Below are 23,573 nucleotides of genomic sequence, written 5' to 3'. Positions count from 1 at the left end.
TTTTTTTGCACAACTATAAGCATAATGTACACTCCTGTAAAAATCCCCCTAGTGTAAGTAATATTTAATACAAAATATTAATGCATGCATGGACAACCATAGTTCCAAATATCAAATATAAAACAAGATCTCATATCAAGTCGAACGATACTGTTCAAATCATGTACAGCTTGTCGTACTTCAACTCCAGATATAAAACTTGGCCAACTATTTTTTATGTAGTAAAGAAATTGCCTCTTTGTTCGTTCCATCTATCTACCTGTTGGACAGAGTCTTCAGAGCTTCTTCTCTACTCAGGCAAGTACTTTTTGTTCTCCCAAGAAAATGGGTACTCAGGTGCCTGGTTGAAGTGACCCATGAGGAAGATGGCCACTGTTCCAACAGAGAATAGCAATATGGCTGCCCAGAAACAAACCTTGTCAATCATCTTTCCAATCAGAACCCAACTCTCCATCTCCTGAGAAAAAAAGAGGAACAACATGATGAAAAACAACATACGTAAAACAGTGTGTTGGTGGAGACGACGGTACTTATGATGTTTCTAAAATTGTTCTCTTGCTAGGACACAAACACACGCTTACCGATCCGATGTCATTCTGGTGCTTAGTGGATTCAGCAATGAAGTTACAGGCGTCCACACACTCTTTTATTTCTGGTGCTGTCTTTGCCAGACTCTTGTATAGGTTAGCCGTACTGCTCACATCAATTTCATCCACTAGAGGGAGACATACACAAACACATTTGAAGCTACAACAGAATTAAACGTTTTTACACACTACCCTAACACCTAATTTTCAAATTTGGCATGAAAAAAAAGTTGAAATGTTTTGGGGTTTTTTCTTCGTATAGCCGACGGCTTCTGGAATGAAAAAAAATAAAATAATGTAGGGCCGGACTGGATTTCCTCTTCGGGAATTGATTGGATCATAGGAAGTTGGTCTTTTCCAACTAAATGGAGGCAGATCTGAATACCAGTTTACAATCAGTTGTGGAGGGTATTTAGTCTCACCCTCAGCTGAGACATACATCATGAAGAGAACAAATGTTATTTCGAGGGGGAGGGGAGGTTAGCATATTTGATTGAGAGTGCACATTAATTAAAAAAAACAAAAACAATGATGTGCACGGACATTTCCTTCATAATAAACACTTCATTATGATTTATCCGTGCACATCATTATTTCTTTAAAATACATGTGCCCCAATAATCTTTTCCCCTCCGTCTTGTAACGCCATCTCATCTACTGGCACGAGGGCGAGACAACCTGTCACTCAGATTAGATCACAGCAATAGAAAACCACAACCTTTCAATTAATTCCTAATGGACAAGATCAAGTTCAAGCCCTACAAGAAGCCGTTTCACTTGGATACTTCCAATTTATGCCGACTGACCACATTTATGCATCTGTAGTTCACTATATTACTCTATAATGATGAATTTTCTTTATGTAAGTGAATGTTTGAATTTGTTTTACCAATTGAGCGCATGAGTCCATGTCTTTCTCTCTGTTTATCAAACATCATCTCACTGCGTGGCTGTTTCAAAACATATTCCTCTGCCCTCTGCATCAGCCCAAACGAACTGCGGCGCCTCTCCCTCATTTCATACGTCCCTCCAACTGGCTCCTCCTCATCCACAAGAGAGGCCATACCAAGGAAACGAGGGACCACCACGAGGAAAATCTAGTGGAAGTACAGTAAAAGAAGGACTACATTCAGTGATATTTATAATTAGGAAATGTGATATATTTAGGACAAAACACACATAAACGCACATGTTTGATGGTGTGCGACATGTTGTGTGTACTAGGACTGCGGAGGGAGAAGTTGAGGACAATGATGCAGTTGGTCACGATCAGTGTTGTCATACTCATGACGAAAATTAAATATCTAAATCAAAGCAAGAAAGAATGGAATTAAAGCCAGTAAGACTGATGAAACTTGGTTTAAAAATTCAGCTGTCTACACACTGACACTCACTTGCCAATCAGAGGGACGGAAAGTGACGTTTCTGGAATCTTCTGAGCAATCAGAATGAGAAACACAGTCTGAGCCAACAGTACAGAAATGGACACAGTCAACTTCTGCCCTCCAGCTAAAAGAGAGAGAAAGAAAAACAAACAGTGTACAGAGACAGACAGAGTGAAAAAAGAGATATGACAGACAGAGGGAGTACCACTACCAACACTGTAAGACAAATAGAAAGGGATACTGTATTTTGAGGCATACTGTACATTAACCTCAGAATATCTACAGATGCAAACACCTTGTGCAGGTAGAAAAAAGGCCAGAACAACCAGAGAGGAGATGAGAGAGCAGGGCAGGATGATGTTGATGATGTAGAAGAGTGGTTTTCGCTGGATGATGAGGTTGAAATACACTTCCTGGTACTCTAGGTCATCGGGCGAGTAACGCGAGTCAATCATCTTACGGGCGGGACGGTGCTTGATTGCCCACTCCCCGTTTTCTGTGAGAACATATAATTAGAGCATCGATGGACTTTCCTCTTAGTATATCCAATATGAAGTAATAAGTGCTTTGTACATTGATGTTGTACAACTGTGAATTTATATATATATTATATACAGTATATAAATATATATAGAGTTTCATTATTTTTAATCGGTTCATTGACATTTTTTGTTTAAAATTTTGAATACATTACATTACCGTTCAAAAATTTGAGGTCTATAATTATTCTTTATGTTTTTGTGTGGAGTCTCTCATGCTAAGCAAGGCTGCATTTTATGATCAAATATATAGTAAGAAAAAAACATTTGTTAAATATTACATTTTCAAATAACTGTTTTCTATTTGAATATATTTTAAAATGTTATTTATTTCTGTGATGGCAAAGCTGAATTTTCAGCAGTCAACTCCAGTCTTCAGTGTCACATTATCATAAAGAATTCATTTTAATATGCTGATTTGGTGCTCAAGACATATTTCTTCTTATTATCAAAGGTATAAACTGTTTTTTCGGTTTCATATTTTGTGGAAACTGGAATGTATGTTTTGAAGGATCCTTTCATGAATAGATATTTCAATAGAATTTATTTGAAATAAAAAATTTAGCAACATTATACTGTAAATGCCTTTACTGTCACTTTTGATAAAATTAAGTCGGTCCATTTCTCGAGATCTCAAATATGTGTGTCTGTGAATAATAAATCGTAAATTGTGCACCTGTGAAGGCCTCAGGATCGATCTCCACCCACTCAATAGGCTTCCCTGTTTCTGCATCTTCTGCCAATACCATAACAATTTCATTTGCACTGTATGTCTGAGACCTGTAGATGTAAAATAAAATATTTCTAGTTTTAAATAGAACAAAATAATAAAAATGAAGAAATCATGAATCTCATGAGACTCAAATCTCACTCTGTGCCAACCTGAAGACTAGTGTGCAGTTCTGCCAGTCAAAAGGGAAGTAGGTGATCTCAATGGTACAGGTACTGCGATAGATGGCAGGGGGAAGCCAGTACATGGAGCCGTCACTCGATATCAACACATTAGCGTAGTATGCCACATCAAACTTGCCATCGATGCTGTGAAGAGAGTAGAAAAGAGGTCATTTTTCAAGTGACGAGAACAAAACTATTGGAAAACGTACTCTTTTACTGCTAGTGCTAGCTCACTTGTTTTCCAAAACTATGTCTGGTAGCCACACAGTGTTGTATGGCACACGGATCGTATCAATTCCGTGATATTCAGATGTATTCCATGCAAGACGGTAATCCTGCCATTGCTAAAGATCAGAAACATGAAAGAAGAAAAGCAGGAATTAGCAGGACATAGAACAGAAAAAAAGAAGTGCAGACAGACACATGTACAATATTATAAGACATTTTAGATTATAATAGGAAGAAAATAGGAGAGAGAACATTTTTCAGAAAAAAGATCAAGTAAATATGGAGAGATGATGCAAAGGAATAAAAAAAAAATAAGAAAAAAAGTACTATTTTATAAAAAGTAATATTTTTCATCTTGAAATATATGATAAATTAAATAAATGATTATGAAACATTAATTATTTCTTTGAATAATCTTGAAGTCCATTCACACAAATCAAGTTTTTGTATCCTACTGCACTGCGTATTGTTTTTCTGTAAACACACGAGACAGACGTCTTCAAATGTGTAGAACGCTCTGCCAAGTTTTTTTTGAAAACATTTTGAAAAATGTTTTGTTTCTTTTTTCACACTAGGTATCATATTTTTAGTCTGCATGAAATGGAAATTCATCTGGTTAAAATGCATGTTATTGCTTTTTTTAAGCACATAATTTTTAATAAGTGTTCTGGGAAAAGTCAGCTCTCTCCTTTGTGATGTATGCTTGACTTCTATAATCATTGAAATCTGCTTAAAACCTCTCCTTTTTTTTTACAATGGACTGCAAGCTCTCAAACTGCCTCTATCTAATCAACAAACAGTGAAGAGAAGAGAGTACTATTCCTACACCCTACATTGTTTTCTTTTTCGATGATCTGTTTCACTCAAATGCATGAAAAGATTTGTCGTTACTTTTGTTACATTACGACTTTAAACGTAAAAACACGTTTTGTGTGAGCGGCCCCAAGAAGGTTGCATAAAATACTTACAATCTCAATCCAAACATTTGTAGTGAGAGTCTCCTCTTTTTCATTCTGTTCAGGGAAGAAAAGTTTCTAAATGTAAATGGTCTCTAGCGGTTGCACTGTGCACAGTCCCTATGGAATGTATAATTGAATTAACTAGAAAGTAATCTACAAACATTATCTAAATATTGCCAAAATATTTTATAATATGCTAGCAATGATGAACATGCACATTCCTAAAACATTTTTTATGTTATTTGAAATATTTCATCTTATATTTATTTTTTACAGCTATTTAGATCATTGATACATTGTATTGATATTTGTCTGTTTACTAAAAACTCACAATACGTGTTACTGTTGGCATTAGTTACCAAGGAGATGAGGTTGGTAAGGGTCAACTTGACCTGAACCTTCACTTTTTCATCAATGTTTCTTGCTGGTCGAATATTTTTATTGTAGTTCTTAAACTTATCTGCAATCAACTGCCTCTCCTCATTTCCACTGACTGCAAAATAAAGAATGAAAGATAGAAATTAGTTTTAAAACTTACTAACAAATACATTATTAGTAGACATATGGACTAATTAAAAGTGTAAAAACAGAGTTTATAGAGAACTTAGCCTATTAATAAAAGTTAACATCGTAATATTTACGATTTCCTGGGAAGATTTATCAATTATACCGCAGTTTTCATTCCATTGTAATGCGTGTACAAGATTCCAAATCATTACATAATATGCATTAGCCATTTAATACTTTACTGACTCAGCACTGTAAACCCAATAAAGCACAGTCGCTTACACTGCAGTAACCCCTAAACACAATGTTAATTTTTGTAACAGCTTTATATTGGCAACATTGTTATATTATTAAATATCCGCAAGTTAGAAAGGACCTTTATAGAATATAATGCACTTCAATGTAAATCTGCCCGCGGTCACCGTGCATTGGCAAGTGTGATAAAGACGGACTGTTTGAAGTAGCTACACAAGAGCACGTACCTTGTAATACCAATACAGTGGCCACGAGCGCAAAAACAAATACACACGTCCTGCCGAACCGGTCGGCCATGGCCATGGTCGCCAAAAGACGGTCTTGAAAGTTGGTAACAAAGAGACAGACACGTTACTTTCCAGCAGTCAGTAGTAACCCTTCTCTTCGGCGCAACAGCTGTCACTGCACGAGGCTCGAGTTACAGAGGCTCTTAAAGTCACATTCACTAATCACCAATATCATAACGCCACTAATAATAAGCAACATCCGTGGTGGATCTAGAGATTTTTTCAGACATTATTCATAATTTAAAATGCTAGGTTTTCATTGAATGTTTTTTTGTTCTCTACACTAGGCTATAACACGGAGTGGGAGTCAAATCAGATATGTAGCTGGGTTTTTGGATTGTGTGGGTCTTAATTTGTGTATTTGTGGACCCTTTTACTGTGTAATCAACATCAAGTCTATACTTAAATTGTACTTTGTGAAAAAGCAGTTCTTGGGGGGTTTTCGGGGTATATGCTCCACAGGAGATTAAAAAAATGCAGTTTTGTCAAATGTAAAAATTAGCATGTTGGTTAAAACCTGTCGTACAATTCATTCATCCATCCATGTCAATTGAATCTTAATCCTAAGTAAAATGTAAATACTTTGACTAGATACATAGGCCTACTATTGTGTATTCCCATGAACAGCTGTTAACAATGTTACCGTTTGTTCTCTCTTGATCATGATTTTTGCAAGTTTGGTCATGGCACTGATACATTGAATGAAATACCAGTCTTCAATAAACCGACAGTTTTGTACCAAGTCTGACCAATTTCTGCTGGTTGAAGACTTTGGTGGTGTTCATGTAGAATGTAGTGCAGAATTGTAATATAGAATTTTTGTTAACCAAATGTGTTTGCTCACATATCATAGCATAGCCTATATGTCCACAACATTTGTATGTTAACATTTTGTATGTTAAAAATATCTGAATTGACAGAGCTCGGGAACAGGATGAAAGCTCTGTGATTACAAGTAATACGCACAAGAAAAAAAGGAAATTAAAATGGTCAACTAAATTCTTGAAATATAAAACAAAAGAGAAGCAGATAAGTAGTAAGTCTGTGAAAATCCTCTCAGCCATTCACTGAACAGGAGAGATGCAGAAAGAAGGCAGGGAGAGCTCGCCCTCGCAGGATAATACTGGCAACATTTGGAGTTTACTGGGCTTTGTCTAAAAAAGTCGCTAGATTTTTCGCTAATCTTCTTTAAAAAAATTAGCTAATGGGGTCTGAAAAGTCGCTAAATATAACGACAAAAGCGCTAAGTTGGCAATACTGCGCCTACTGGAGGGGATTCTAAATCGACGATTTCTGTTTGAGAGTGTGGTGTGGGTCTCGTTCGTATTTATAGCACGAATGTCATTTCTCGTGCCATTGCCAAAAACTGTTTTTTCTTGTATATGGTATGCATACACACTTTTTGGCGTGTAATACCAGCCCATTCTGGAAGCATTTCTCCATGCTTCAATATCTGACGCTTTATAGGCGCCCTTTAGCGTCAGTTAGATGATATTGAAGCATGGTCAAAGGTGGCGCCTTGGGGTGAGAATGTGTTGGTAATATGCACAAACTTCCCACCCCTCCCCCCTAAACCTACTCCTAAACCTACCCCAGGGTTTTTTTGTGCGTATAGCATTTACACGCAAAAAACATTTTTGGCATATAAATGCCACGAGAAATGACATTCGTGGTATAAATACGCATTTTCATGAGACTGTGTTGGTCTCCTTGGCCTTCAGCGTGTAGGCTATGAACAAAATATACTTAAAACATATTATCTGATTTATAAATGGGGTGGCAAGACTGTATCCCAGGGATGGCAGCTGCCACCCTTTGCCACCCATATTATGTAGGTAAGCCACATCTCTGTAAGTGGTCTCAGATATTATGAAAAGAGCCAAAAAACATCCTGAAATGAGTGTAAATTTCAAGTGCCAGTCGCTTTGGGTCACTCAACTGCTGCGCGAGCTCATGATGATGCTTACAGTCGGGCATTTCGAGTATCGTAATAGATTAATGACGATTCGTATAACGGTTATTGATAGTGTTGTTCAGCCTAAGGGAATAGTGTTTCAGTCTGAAGATATGATAAGCAATGTCAACAGGTGTACGAGAGGGGAGGGGGGCTTAAGGGCCATAGTGTTGATGTCTCCCATGTACATGGGTATAAATAACCAGGGCTCTGCTCCATGTATCACTGGAACAAAGTAAATGCAGGGGTTATAGAGCCAATGGTGTGTTGTGTTGTATTAGCCTATTTGCCTACACTCTAAGAACAGTCTAGGCTCCAATGTTAACATGAAGGATTTTTCAGTATTGATTTTTTCACTGGTGTTTAACTTGTATTTTCAATTACACATAACGTAAACTAACAGATAAGTTAGTTTATGGCAGAAAAATGCTAGTTTCTTTTGCCAGATTTTTCTTTCTCACATTGTACATGGGGACCATTTGTCCTCAAACAAATATAAAACTTGAAATAATTGGCATGTTTTATGAGGAAAACCCCTATAAATGCAATATGGGTTTGGCAGTAGGGGTAGGGGACAGATAATATTATAGCTCAGTATCAAACCAGTATCTTTCATCTATAAGAGATGTCTAAATGGTGAGCTCATGTACAAAATGTCCTGCATGACAGGTTTTAAATGATTTATAGGTCCAGCAGCACACACTATGATAACTGACACTACACAATAAAAACTAAAGGTGCCTCAAATATCCTGTCGGATACTCAAGGAACTTCAAAATGTAATTTAAGTGCCTCAAAGCTGTAAACCCGAATAAGTAAATCCGAATTGATTGCCTCAAATTTTTTACGTTGATTAACTTAAGTCACAATTTTACAGAACTTAAAAGAGGTTGGATTTCCTGCTACTTGTACCTTTTGATAACAGTTCAATTCAGCAAATATTTGCAGTTAATATGACTTACAGTTTTTTGTTAAGGCAACTCAATTATTATAACAAAGTTTTGAGTTTTCACAGAACTTTAAAAAAATAAGTGCACAACCACATAATTTTATGTTAACAAAAATGGGGGGAGGGGGGGGATTGCCTCAATTACATTTTATCTACAGTTTATCTACATTATCTTAATCTTATCTCTAAAAGTAAACATGTCTGAAATTTAACAGTATTTTCTTGCCCACTCACTTTTAGCTCACTGCAATGTTTAAAAAAAAAATATATATATAAACGTTTATAAATTAAAATAGAACAAAAATAATTGTAAAATATACTGAGCCGCAAAAAGAAGATTACTGGATTATTTGCAAAGTAATTGTATTAATCTTCCAAATGTGTTCCTGGTCACTTAAGGCATGCAGAATAGATATTTATCATGAATGTCTAATATTGACCAGACAACTAATCAAATTTTTGCATTGTATTGAACTAGACAAGTGTACATAAGAATGGTTTCATGAATGATTTTCACAATTTTGTTCTGCTTGTGTTTCATGCAGTGAAAGTGAACGGTGACTGTGGTTGCATTATGCCCGAGATCTGCTTTTTGTCCACAGACAAAGTCAAACAGGTTAGGAATGTCAGCTGAAGAAATTATTTTAAGTTCACAACTATCACTTTAATAACATTAATTACCGTATTTTTTGTTCTTTGCAGGGACCTCTGTTGCTAAAATACAAGTTTGAACAAGAATACAAATTCTCCAGTAGAAATTTAAAATCATTGAAATCATTGAAGTGCCTGGACCGTCCACCAGAAAAGAGGAAAAACAAAAAATGAAGCTGCTGCATCTTTTAACTGTTCTAACTCCCTTGTCCCTTGTGAAGATTTTATTGTTGATTGCATTTTATGTTGCAGCGAGTGAAGGTGCGGACACAATTGTGAATTTTGTGAAATACACAGGCAAAAAAAGTACATTGTCATCAGTGTAGCAAAGAGGACAGCACACGCAGGAGTCACTTCCAAGCGGCTTTCTGTTGGTCAAACCCAGCGAATTACAGTGACCAACTTGGTCCCATAGTGACATTTTTGACCACACACAACATTGCTGATCGTGTGGATTCTTATTGAAATGACTGAAAATTCACAGAACAACAGATAATTGTACAGCACCTTAACCATCTATCTTGTTTAGCGAGAATACTCAACAACCATTTATGAGCACAATACAGTCTCCAGTATCATAGCATCCAGGCTTCAGTATTTTACTATTCAAAATAGCTGAATAACTAACTATCTGAGATTTCAGTATAGAGATAAAAGTTAGGATTAAATGATTTTCAGGAATTTTACAGCACAATGAGTGCATATTATTCAATTCAATTGAAAATACATTTAGTTAATCATGTAATATTTAGGGCATAACATTTCACCGTTGTTTGTTTATGGCATCTGATCTTTTGGATTTGGGAACACTAACATCTGACTTAACAAGCTTAACACAACTCAACTTACGTGAAGATGCACTTTTTTACATTGATTTATTAAATGGAACATATGTGTTTGCATGCATTTTGTTGAGATGTCTTTTCTTGTATACCCGGGCCTATTGTGTAAAAAAAATATTGTTGGTTTAACTTAAAAAATTAAGTAACCTGGTTGCCTTAAAATTTTAAGTTGATTGAACTGGAAAAAGTGAGTGAGATACACTGAAGGAGATTGATTTAATCATCAGAAACTCAAAATACTAAGTTATCTGAACTAAATAAATGATTTAAGTTGATTTGACTAAAGAAAAAATGTTGTGATAACAAATCTTGAAAATATTTTTTTTACAGTGATGTACATAGTTGATTATTCATGTTGCTTCATGTATTTTTTGTGTATTCTATTCATTGATATTAATCTATTACTAGCTTCTTTTCATATATTAAAATTGATCTAAAATATGTACTGTAATAAACAATTCTTATTTTGTATTTGGTTCAGTTTGTTTATTATAATAGAAGTTAATGCTAACCATAATAACATAATAATAAATGAATAAAAATTGGTTCCTGGAGGCAACCAAAGCGGTTCCACACAGTGTTTTACAGAATGTTTTATTTACATTCTGTATGAGCCGCATCGACGCATTGCTTGGCCAGATGCTGGCCACTGGGTTTAAGTGGTACAAGGTACATGAGCTTAAGTGTTACTGGATTGCAAAGCTTGTTGGTGGGTTTTCCAGAGCATGAATTCCTGTCTCCTTTGTGTACTATTAATATGACCTGAAATTGAACCGTGTTCTATGTGAGTAATCGGAAACTCCACATCCGGGGAAACGTGACACACTGTCTTTGCCAAATGAGAATGTCAACCGATGCATGTGATAAGTGTCATAAGCAGTGACTTTTTGACTTAATTTTCTAAATGTGTCTTAAAATGTATTGATCATATTGGATTAATCTCACCATGAGCATGTAGCAAACCTCCCAAATTGTTCAAATGAAAAGCTTCCTGGACAAATGTTGGTAGATACAAGGATTGCTTGCACCTGCTCCTCTACCCTATCTCACGACCAATTCGTACGAATTCGTACGAGTGATTCAAAAGTGGCTAATTCGTACTAATTCATACGACCTCACTCGTACAAATCTTCCTGGACAAATGTTGGTAGATACAAGGATTGCTTGCACCTGCTCCTCCTCAATTTCACATTTATTCTTAGTACTTCTTAAGTAATAAATAAATGAATGAATTAAAAATAGTCCAGCAGGGGGAGCTCTGCTACACTCAAAGACAGGTTTTTCAATGATTCTTTGCAGCATTTTAGACACAGGAAGAACAACTTGCACGTAGCATGGTTTTCTTGATGTATTCAATTATTAACCATCATTTTGGGATTCCAGAAATTTCAAGAATTGTATGTTTATTTAAATAAAAAAGTAGCTATTTAAAAGAAATATGTGGCAATTTACATCTTGATTTTGTCTTTTTTTTTTGTGGCATTTATAGATTATAGTTATATTATTTATATAAATAATAACTAGTAAAGTTAAATACCTTTCAAGTCTGCAGCCCCTTGGTTGTATAATAAGGACCCCTAGTGGGCCCCTACAATCACTGCTGTATGTGTTCTTGAAATTATTGTGGTAGCCCAAAAAAAGTCGTAGATTTAAAAAAAGTTAGATTATATGATCTTCAAAACATTGTTGGGAAATGTGTTAATTCGATTCATTCTACTTTTATGTCAATTTTCCTTCAGGTTCTGTGTCAAAAGTCCATTAGTTCACTTGAAGGAGTAGATGAAAATGTGTGAGCGAATTTGGAGACTGATGGTACGTTTACACAAAGGTATATGTTACTTGACCTGGTTATTTTAGTTCCCTTTCAAGGGGGTAACTCAACATTACATCAGCTGTGACATAGGCCTATATGGGAACTCCTCCCTTCTTCACTTTCGCTGAAATCTTATGGGCTAACGCCAGCTGGGGACAGCTGGCCAATTGAGCTAAGCATGCAAATAGACTTGTTTGAGATGCACCTTGCCTCCTATGCCTTGGATGGACCTCACTTGGACAAATTTCTAACCAGCATGCATCTTGCGCGGTGATCACCGGTGATTGGTTCTGTGCAGATTTTTGATGACAAGCCTTTAAGCAACCACCCCTTAAAAAATGACTATAGGCTTGTTTAAGATGAGCAAAATCTGCGCAGAACCAATCACCGGTGATCACCGCAAGATGCATGCGGTTAGAAATGTGTCCGAGAGCGGTCGGTTCATAGATATCCATAATAAACCAAGGGGGTAATCCATCAGCCGGAAGTTAAAGCCTCGCAGGAGCCGCCATTTTAGCAGAACTTCACCTGCTATTAGCATCCCATTGAATCCCATTCATTTTGGCGTCACTTTGACAGTGAATAACTTTAAATCTGAGGCGTCCAAAGACTTCATTTGTCCATTATTTATTTCTAAAGAAACACGACAATGTATAAAAGGCTCCATTACTTTGTATTTTACGTTGCGGCCACGTAGAAGCTGTTTTTGTAAAAATAGGTTAAAGATTGCATCATGTTACAGGAGGAGAAGCTTGCAGACAATCTTTTACTGTCTATGAGGCAATCGGTGGGACATGAAGGCATAAAGTCAAGGGAGAAGCCCAGATTGAGAGTCCATAAAAGCAACGGGACAAAATATTTCAACAACGTTTTGGCTTGGCACAGCTACTAGAAGATTTACAACTGTCAGACTGTCATCACGCTCAGTCTGAGCCTGCACTCTCAGAAAAAAAGGTACAAAAGCTGTCACTGGGGCTTTTCAAAAGGTAAACTTTTGTTCATTTTAGGTGCTAATATGTACAAGTTAAGTGTTGATATGTACATTTTAGGTCCTAATATGTACGTTTTAGGTGCTAATATGTACATGTTAAGTGTTGATATGTACATTTTAGGTCCTAATATTTACATTTTAGGTGCTAATATGTACCACTAAGGTACCAATATGCAGCCTTTGGGTACAAAAAAGGGACAGCCCCAGTGACAGCTTTTGTACCTTTTTTTCTGAGAGTGTGCGCAGTCGCTCAGACATCAGACAGGAAGTGCAAAAATCTGGCTTCAGTCTTCTGAAATCAATGGGGTCGCTGTGTCCATTTCTTTTACTGTTTATCATAATAAAGGCTATGTCTTGCGGTGGAGTCTCTAATATCATCACTGATATTACTATGATTGCCTTTGTGTAAATTGACTGAGGTCTATAAATTATAACAGATAACTTGAGTAGACTGCTAATGCCTACAGTCATGCTTACTCTTGCTTACTCTTTCAAACCAGTGTGGTGAGGTTTTTAGGGCATGACAGCTTTTTTTAAGGTGCCACTGACATTTCAGGTCAGAGTGACTGTCCAGTGTTGACTTGATTAACATTGGCATTGTCATGCAGTTCAACCATTCTAAATTTACAATCATCATGTTCTCTTTGGAAAGTGAAAGGATACAAATATATGAATTGAAGGTAATTAAAGAATAAAAACCAACAACATTACTTAGCTGCCATTTGAATGTGACTCATTTAAATTCAACATTTGAATGAGACATTTGAATATTTCAAACAGTCCCTATTTTCTGTCAAAGATGGAAATCTCTCTCTCTCTCTCTCTCTCTCTCTTTCGTTGAGAGATTGGACAAATAAAAACCAGGACCTTCCCTTGCGGATTTAAGGATTTCACAATTTATTTGTGACACGCGTTGTACCAGTGTGTAGCCTGTACGTGTTGGTGTAAAGGTTACTACAGTTTGCTTAGGGCTTGCCTAATAAGGAGTGATTTGTTGTTCCTGACTAATCTATGGACTCTCAGATTGACCAACATCATTGGAGACTGACAAAACAGAGAGAGCAGGAAAGGAGATGAGAGAAAGAAAAACAACATAATGTAAAAAACAAACAATTTAGCATTAGTTAGGCTGGTGGATTAAACTGGCGTTGCAGAAAGAGAGGAGTAACAGGAAGTTACATAGAACTTGCGTCTGTAAAAACATGAGAGAAAGGATTCACCAGGCAATTTGAGTTTGAGCAAAGATTGAAACAATCAAAAACACACTGTGTAAGAGAGGAAAGGTACTGAGTGCAGTGGTGGTGGTGGTGGTGTAGAGATGCTGAGGATAGAGTGTGGGTGAATAGACTGAGAAGGAAAGAGAGGCCACCCGAGGAGACGCAGCGGAGAGGAGGACAGTGGATCATTATGGGAGTCAAATTCAGGGCATGTGTTGCTATTGTCTTCATCATTCTTTTGCTCGGCTCCATGTGGATACGTAAGTTTTCCATATTTTGTTCTGTTTTGTTCTTCAGCAGACTCGGTGTAATATATTTTGTGCATGTACAATTGATTTATAGGTCAGATTTTATTGCACACAAGCTGTGGGGTCAGGTTAATAGATTTTCTTTTTTGAAGTGTTGTTTTCCTTTCATTTTAACAAAGCTTGTAATTACATCAATATGTAATTACAATTGTCAACATAATTTTTTTTTGTTGATATTGAGTTATACTTGTCCCTCTGTATGACTGTTACAGCACAGCTGATTGACCTTCACACTGGAAAGTTAAACTTAAGTTCAGCTACCTTAAATTTTTGTATAATTTTCAAGTAATTTTCATTTTCAAGTAATTTCAACTTAAATTATATTAAGATGACTTAAATGGAATTGAATCTTGTATAGCAAGTTGAAGTTGCTTAAAGTATTTTAATGTTAATGTAAAAACATTGTCCTGACTCATCATGATCATATTTGTTTTTACAATGCACTCATCAATGAACAGATGCTTAGATATGTTATCTTATTTTGTATTTTAAATATGAGTTCATGAAAGAAGTAGCTGCAGTGTTTTCCATACTGATTTATCAGTGGTGACTTGCCACATATCAACATTGACCGCCACAAATACATTTCAGTGCTTCCCATTCATTAACTAGACGGTGGCAGCCAGAAAGTATATTTAAACTTCCCATAAAAACATAAAAGGTCTTTAATGTTGTCTTTTGCACCATTGCTGTCAAACAAACTAAAATCAAAGTGTGATAAGGATATGTGTCCTTTTCAAAAGACTGACTGCACTGCGCAAAGAGAAGTGTGCACTTATTTTTATTAGTAGTAGTACTATGTGTAATGTAGACTGATACATAGCCTATGTCACAACTAAAAAACAGGGCTGAGTCCCCTTTAAATTTCAGTCTCAAGCCAATGCACTGACTTTGTTCAATTTAGACTATGAATATGGGTTGGAGCTCTATATTTTCAACTCTCAAAGCACACCATTTTTATGAATTTAACTTTAAAATGTAATTTAACTTTGTTGAGTCTGATCTTTTAATGATCGATCACAAAATTATTTAGTTCTCAAGTTCAACTCTCAGAATTTTGTTTTCCATGAAAAAAAATTAAGTCAAAATGAGTAAAGGATGACAGGTTTTGCATTGGAGGTAACTATTCCTTTAATATTCAGATAAATATTTACAATTGATTACTTTATCTCATGCAAGTCAGTGATATCTACAGTTTATTGACCTCTAGGGATGGGCATTTTTGTCAACATTTTCTCACATTGACAGGTCTCAAAAAACAAGCAGGCCTCGAGTAGGCTAACTTGGAGGGATAGCGTGTCTCTCACTGAAATTTAAATATTTTAAGACTATTAACGAAAATGAATGTTGAAAAATAAAAAAAAATGACACAAAAACGCATCTCTATTAAAACATAAACATATCACTGCTAGATGAATGTTGTCGGAAAAGAAACATCTAAAAGGAATAGCTGCTTGAGGTAAATTTGAAGCATATAGGTGCAATGTGTAATATTTCTGAGGATCTATCGACAGAAATGCAATATCCATTACTGTGTTCAGTGGTGTATAAAGACCTTACCCAATGAACCGTAATGTTTTTTATTACCTTAGAATGAGACATTTATATCTACATAGCCGTGGGCATATATAACCGTGTTGACATATTGTGACGTCATGTTTCTACCGTAGTCGACAGTGAACAAACTGCTCTACAGAGCGTGTTTCGTTACTTCCTTGAAAGAGAAGCAGCAGAAAGCTAGAGGCTAGCCATACACTATGAGTAGTGACTTTTCCCTTGTCAGTGGTATAAAATATGTAATTGGATTGTTTCATGTAACTTCTCCCTCGCTGTGTTATGGCTTTGACAATCAGCTGATTAGTACTATTGACTGTAAAACAGTAACGTTACAGGAGTCACCAACCCGTCGACTGCGAAGAGTTGGAAAATTGAAGATCTTGGAAGCATTTTAAGTCGATTGCGAAGAGTTTTCAAAACCAGAAGAAAAAAAACAATATTTTTATTCATTGTTATTATTTTTTATTTGTGTGTAGTAAATGGGGTCACGCTCTATGCCAATCACATAATGTTTGCCACGTGTAGGTTTGCATTTATTCAGACGTGTCAAGTATAAACAATGCTTTACGCTTTAACCAGCTCAGCCACAGTAACAGCTCATATAAGCCTGCTGATTACTATTATTATGTTATATAATAAGACCCTTGAACCTCACCTGACTATGGCTTTGTAAACTTTATTCATGATGTGGTTTATAATGGACTGTGGTACAGAAACTTGGCTTATGGCTATTCTCTGCTGTCTCAGGTGACGAGATGTTTGTCCCGTTTTAGCAACCGTAGCTACTGAGCTGAGCCATTAGTGCAACTCACAACCGAACCGCTAGATGATGCTAAAATCTACACACTGCACCTTTAAGTGATCTCCAGTAAATTAAAGCACAGTCTTCACATTCCAATGAGATTAATAATCCTATTCCTAGATCCTAACATTACAAAATGGTCTTATTGCCATTTGCAGAAATACACCGATCCGGTCAGAAACAACCAATCAGAGCCAGGAGGAGTGTCTTAGCAGTGTCAATCACGCTTGTGTAAGCGGTGCTGATCACACCCCTCCCTTGCACAGTATACCGTCATTCAAACCAAACTCAAGATTGCCGGTGTGCTGCAGCTGTGCTGGTGAAGAAACAACCCAAACTGCCAATTTCTCGAGTGGCACCTGCTCATAAAACAAAGAATGGTAAAAGGAAAAAAATCATGATGATAAACAAGCGAAAAAGAAAGAATTAGGCAGAGCCCATTGTCTTGGTATCAAAACTCTAGCTGCGTTACATGTAGATAAAATATCACGCACTGTGCAAAGCAACAATTGAAACCTGCTAATTCACTGACTGTCATGTTGCTGAAATAATGTTGTGGCGTGAGTGATAATGAACAACACCTGTGAGACGCACCGGTCTCGCATCTCTCACGGAGGAGCGGAGGCATAAAGGAGGAGCGATGACAGTGGAGAGAGGAACAGGCCTGATTTTACGCTGTGATTTTATGTTCTGTTTTGCGTGTTGTCCATGAGGGGCTGCTGGCTTATACTTCAATTTTGGATTTGTTTATTTATTATTAAACTTGTTGAATGTTCGCCGGTTCCTGCCTCCTTTTTCCCGTAACTAAACGCTGTTACAAATGCAAACCTTATCTAGCATTAGGCCTACATATCACTAGAATAATTACTTGAATTATATTCTCGTCGCTTGATAAACTTATAGTTGAGCCAGAGTCGGGCGATTTCCAAATAGGTTTAGATCTTCACAGTGAATTTTAACACTTCCGAAAACTCTGTGTAAACAATGAGTGACTTACATGCGCGAGAGATCACTTCCGGTGCTTTCCGGCGCATGTGCAGACTGAAGCGCCCGTCCCCTCAGATCACTTGGACGTGGCTGTGGTTACAAGAGGTAAAATGATATAAATACTGTTTGTTTTGATGGACAAGTCTTCCCTTGTTGACATTTTGTTAACGTGGGAATAAAAATGTTATTTGACACTATATAATCGTATATCTCCAATCAAACTACAAAAATGGCCGAACGGGGTGCAGTTGAACCAAGTGTGAACTCGGCAACCTGGAGAACGTGGTGACACATATCCTTCACATTTAAAGAGGCCGCTCCAAAACGAGTTGCTCACAGACGCACATCAGAAAAGGGGTAGAAATAATACCCCTCATAGCCCGTGGAGTTATAATAATGAGGAATTCAGACCCAAGTATTGCAGTTTCACTTTATATAGACCACAAATGTATGATTTATATGTAAAAAGGAATGATTTAAAAGCATGATATGTACCCTTAGTTTAAAGTGATTCGAGGCATCACTGCAGTGAGCGCTTTCAAATCCAGTTTCACTTTATTTCGTCGGTCTGGGTCTGCTAATAAATCAGACTGCAGGAACCACCACAAATGCCGCAAGAACCAATTACGGCATAACCAATTTCTCAACAAAAAAAAAGAGAATTTTTTTTTTTTTAAGTCAGGGGCAGGCAATCCTCGTTTTTATGACTGATAATCATAGTCACGTTCGAGTAGGCTACTCGAATAGGCTAATCTTGGCCATCCTTACACTCTGTGAAACTATGTGATTTGACTGTATTACTGTTTTATTCTCTCATCCTCTGTCTCTCATTGTAGATGGGAACCTGGAGCAACACTGGGGTGCTTGTTCGATAGCTTATAGCCTGAAAAACAAGGTAAGAATGGTAAAAGATAAAAGAGAACACAATATAACACAAAGCTGTCAGTTATATTCAGCTTGTGCTTGATAACAGGAACTTTGCCCATTTATTGTCACCCATTTTATTGCACCACTCTACGTTTCCACCTCTTGTCTTTTCTCAGCCTCCATCTGTGGCTATAGTTAATAGTTCAGATAAAGGTGAGGCTCCACTGAGGGTGTGTCCTGGTCAGAGGTTTCAAATTGCCTATTTGCTGGCTCACCTGCAGGCAGCACCAGTCTCTGCCAATGATGTGCTGCTAAAGCCGTACCTAGCAAGCTGGGATGAGCTTATCAGGTAGGTTAACGGACATAATCTCATCATATAGCAGGCTATGCTACATATTCCAAAGCTATAACATATGGGCAGCACGATCAAGAACACAAACTTCAACAAACAAGTACTGAATAACTTACATTTTAGACACATTATTTTGTCCATTTCCCCCCCCAACAAATAGCTAAGCAAGAATGAACAGTTGCATGTCTCTGAGCATCACACATTAGTGGTGTTTCATCACCAGAATTAAACAATGTTGTACAAATCGGTTAAATTAATGATTCAACAACTCACTCAAAAGTCACTTGTCGCCACCAACTGGATTACCAATGGAACTTGCAGAAAGAGTTACTAGCTGCATCTAAAAAGCAAAAGTACTACATTTGAAGCTCACCATAATGTTTCGTAAAAAGGCTACTATTACCCTAGTTGTGCCCCAAATGTCACACTAAAGGCTTCTCAACTTTGTTAGGTTTATACTACACTTTTCACAACACCAACTGGCCAATCAAATCTGAGAACTGCAACTCTCTGATAACAATATCATAAATAAAGTATAAACATGCATGTTCAAAATATCTCTCCTCTTTTCTGTGCATTTAAGGTTTTTGGAAGCCTTGGGGCCAATGGTGGGTTTAATTTCACAAGAAATTGAGTCAAAAACCACCATCATTCGTGACCTGGCACAAAAAGCAGAAAAAAAGGCAGAGAAGAAAATGAAAGACAGAAAAATGACTCAGCAAGGAGACACAGTCATGTCATCTCATAACAGATCTTCTAGCTACTCTGAAATAAACCACAGCTTCTCATTTGGATACACATCTGTGCGGTCTATGATTAAATGGGAGTTGGAGAATGGTTTAGTGGATTTTCACCAGCAGACAAACTCAGGCTGCAGGACTCTTCTGCGCTTACACCGCGCTCTGCTCTGGCTGCAAAACTTCCTGCAGGAACTAGGGAAGGATGCAAATGAAGGAGAGCGTCTACGTAGCCCTTCTGACCTCTGCAAAGAGACTTACCAGCGCACACTGGCCCAACATCACACCTGGTTTGTGAGAAAAGGAGCAGAGCTGGCCTTTCTTGCTATGCCTGAACGACCTTATTTCTACAAGTTGGTTTGTGTGGAAACGCAGGCAGAAGCCACTGTGATACTGAACAGGGTTGTGAGAGCGATAGGAGAAGTGTACAAAAGAAATGAGGATGCTCTAAAGGAACACAGCATGCTGAATCTACCCTGAGTGTAGAAAGAACGAGGGAAATAAGAATGGGACCAACCTGAAGCACAGAACACTAAAACACAAGACTAGAAATTTAAACCTTTATAAGAAGAGAATGAAGACATAGCTGGATAAATGGGAGCAATACAAGGCTTACTGTTTCCATCGTATCTTCAAAGAAAGGTCAGTTTTCTAAAAAAGGATTATTGATGACAAAATTCATGACAACTTGGATTGGGCAATTTTGTCTGAAATCTGGAAAAAAAAAAAGAAATCAAACAAACAGTTGTTAAAACAACTCATATACATACACACTCACCTAAAGGATTATTAGGGGACACCATACTAATACCGTGTTTGACCCCCTTTTGCCTTCAGAACTGCCTTAATTCTACGTGGCATTGATTCAACAAGGTGCTGAAAGCATTCTTTAGAAATGTTGGCCCATATAGATAGGATAGCATCTTGCAGTTGATGGAGATTTGTGGGATGTACATCCAGGGCACGAAGCTCCCGTTCCACCACATCCCAAACATGCTCTATTGGGTTGAAATCTGATAAATGTGGGGGCCATTTTAGTACAGTCAACTCATTGTCACGTACAAGGAACCAATTTGAAATGATTCGAGCTTTGTGACATGGTGCATTATCCTGATGGGTACATGGTGGCTATAAAGGGATGGACATGGTCAGAAACAATGCTCAGGTACAGTAGGCCGTGGCATTTAAACGATGCCCAATTGGCACTAAGGGACCTAAAGTGTGCCAAGAAAACATTCCCCACACCATTACACCAGCACCAGCAGCCTGCACAGTGGTAACAAGACATGATGTTGCTGGTTACCTCATCAATGTTGCCTCATTGCTGCTTACCTCGGTTGTAACGAGTGGTTATTTCAGTCAAAGTTGCTCTTCTATCAGGTTGAATCAGTCGACCCATTCTCCTCTGACCTCTAGCATCAACAAGGCATTTTCGCCCACAGGACTGCCGCATACTGGATCTTTTTCCCTTTTCACACCATTCTTTGTAAACCCTAGAAATGGTTGTGCATGAAATCACAGTAACTGAGGAGATGTGAAATACCAGCCCGTTCTCATCCCAAGGTGTCATATACTGACGCTTTTGCCAATGCGTAGACATCCAACGCACATGGCACCCTTTAGCGTCAATATGAGATGCAGATATATATGGTGCAGAAGACGCCTCCTAGTGATCTAACCTTAACACTATCCCAGACCTAAACCTACCCATAACTGAAGCGAGTTATATTGACGCTAAAGGGTGCCATGTGCGTTGGATGTCTATGCATTGGCAAAAGCGTCAGTATATGACGCCTTGGAATGAGAATGCATTGGAAATACTCAGACCGGCCCGTCTGGCACCAACAACCATGCCACGCTGTAATTGTATACATACATATATATATTATTGCATAAAGAACATAAGGTACAGTTTGTTTTATATCATATTGAATGACACCTAATTATTTATTTTATATCAAAGCACCTCTAAGAAACCTGATGATTTTTCTCAGCAGACATATTCTGTATTGTAATTGTCATATACATTTACATAGAAGACCATTTACATAAATACAGAATATAAATCAATAATTAATATTGTTAACATAACTTTTTATAGAAACTAAGCAACTGGTCAACATGCTGTGCTCGGAGTTTGTCATCTGTTTTCCTGATATTGGAGAGAAAAAAAAACATGCATTGATTTTGTGAAGACATTAGCCGTTTTGCACCATAACTGAAGTTGATTATGAAAGATCCAGCAATGCAGGCACAGAAAAAGTGACAGACTTTGTTATGTAAGTTCAGTTTTAGCAGAACAACGTTTTTACAATCCATATACTTATCAAATTCAGTTTTATAACTGTGCTACTGATACCTAATGATTTTCCAGGCGATATTCAACTCTCACACACACCTTCATCTATTCTGGCACGATGACATGATGACAAACTAGACAGCACTGCAACTATTTTATTTCACTTGTTTTCTTTACGTAAGTGGTTGGTTTACAGAAACCTCTCAATGTGGCTAAAATTGGCTAAATGTGGCTAAATTATATTACTTTACAATAATTTTGAACAGTAAACTTGAAAATGTACTGAAACGTTTTGCTTAAAACATTCTTTCTAAATATTTCGAGATTTAGAGATATTATAATGATAATATTTATGAAATGGAATCACATTTTTAAACATAAAAATGGATATGTAACTTTGCATTGAGTCACACATGCATATTATTTCAGGAAACCAAAGCTCATGCAAATAAAGAAATGTTTTCAAATCAAAACTCAGTATTTATTGCAATGAAATTGGCCATAATTCGGATTATAGCTGAGGCAGTTTTTCATAAAGTTTCGCATAATGACCACTGCTACTAACATGCATGAAAATTATTTATAACGGCTAACTTACACAAACACAGATGGCATTCATGTTCTTATGGACAATGAAACTACTAAGCATGCAATTGTGTGGGTATGCCAGCTCTGCTCTTTATTAGTCTGTTTTAGTTAAACAGATATCACTAATGTAAACCCAAGAAATCTTGGTTTTAACCCACCAGAATTGAGTTCTGGTGCAATTTCTAATGCAGATTTTATTGATGAAGAGCAGACAGTGTATTTTTGTTCATTTTATTAAGTTTGTTATTTCAATACATTAGATTAGATTAAGCGTCTGAACGTATATAGGGTGTTCATATAATTAATTTAACTGACTATATAATTTCACCCACTTATAGTTCATCAAACATTTCAGCACACTTTGTGCAATGTCCAGTTCTGTGTGAACCACTGAACATTGAGCCATATCGAATGAACTGCAGTTTTGTTCTGTGTTGTTGCTGGGCCTGTTTACACAACCCACTCCATCTGTTCAAATACATCCAAACCACAGCATTTTCTATTTTCATATGCTTCATATACATTAGATGGATGACTTGTCACCTTGTTTTCAAAAGCTGTTCAGTTCACATGGTTAATAATCATCTTTGCTATGATCTGTATTATCACTGTGAAATTATATGAAACATAAAAGTTGCATATATTTTAGTATTTCAAAGGCAGACTATAGTGACAATAAATCTTTACTTTCTTGGTCTAAGTCTTGTGACCTCCTTTATAAGCACTGCAAAGCTTAATATCTATCGTATACATTCCCCAGCTGGTACATGCTTTTTTTCATAAAATGCTCAACAAAAATAAAAATATAGGTTCTTTGAAAATATACTTTTTATATCTTTTCTGTATTGCATGTGATTTTAAAACACATCTAATCATTTAAATATATGCTACTAATACATAATTATCTTCATGATCAGCCATTCCAAAGGTAAATAAACATGTATTATTTAACTCTTCTTCATACACGAAATGGACACAAAATAAAAACATATTGCTTTTCAAAAGATGCATATTAAAG

The 23,573-nt window shown here is 36.9% G+C and overlaps 2 protein-coding genes across 2 annotated transcripts; one reads left to right on the top strand and one right to left on the bottom strand.

The window, feature by feature from the left end:
- chrne (cholinergic receptor, nicotinic, epsilon) lies at positions 1-5,866 on the bottom strand. Its single transcript, XM_039658272.2, has 12 exons — positions 5,582-5,866; positions 4,952-5,085; positions 4,602-4,646; positions 3,640-3,749; positions 3,394-3,549; positions 3,188-3,291; positions 2,268-2,468; positions 1,982-2,096; positions 1,777-1,891; positions 1,477-1,684; positions 582-715; positions 1-457 (listed from the first exon to the last, which is right to left on the bottom strand). Exons 1-12 carry the CDS (start codon positions 5,655-5,657, stop codon positions 290-292), a joined length of 1,566 nt encoding a protein of 521 aa, XP_039514206.2. The 5' UTR covers positions 5,658-5,866; the 3' UTR covers positions 1-289.
- An 8,055-nt stretch (positions 5,867-13,921) lies between these two features.
- gltpd2b (glycolipid transfer protein domain containing 2b) lies at positions 13,922-20,274 on the top strand. The gene is made up of 4 exons (XM_039658315.2): positions 13,922-14,318; positions 18,549-18,607; positions 18,756-18,928; positions 19,515-20,274. The coding sequence occupies exons 1-4, from the start codon at positions 14,249-14,251 to the stop codon at positions 20,146-20,148; spliced, it is 936 nt and encodes a 311-aa protein (XP_039514249.1). The 5' UTR covers positions 13,922-14,248; the 3' UTR covers positions 20,149-20,274.
- The last annotated feature ends 3,299 nt before the right edge of the window (positions 20,275-23,573 follow it).

Source organism: Pimephales promelas, chromosome 4 (assembly GCF_988280905.1).
Source record: "Pimephales promelas chromosome 4, fPimPro1.hap1.1, whole genome shotgun sequence".
NCBI lineage: Eukaryota > Metazoa > Chordata > Actinopteri > Cypriniformes > Leuciscidae > Pimephales > Pimephales promelas.
Note: the sequence above shows the minus strand (reverse complement) of the source record. Positions and strands in the feature narration are given on the sequence as shown.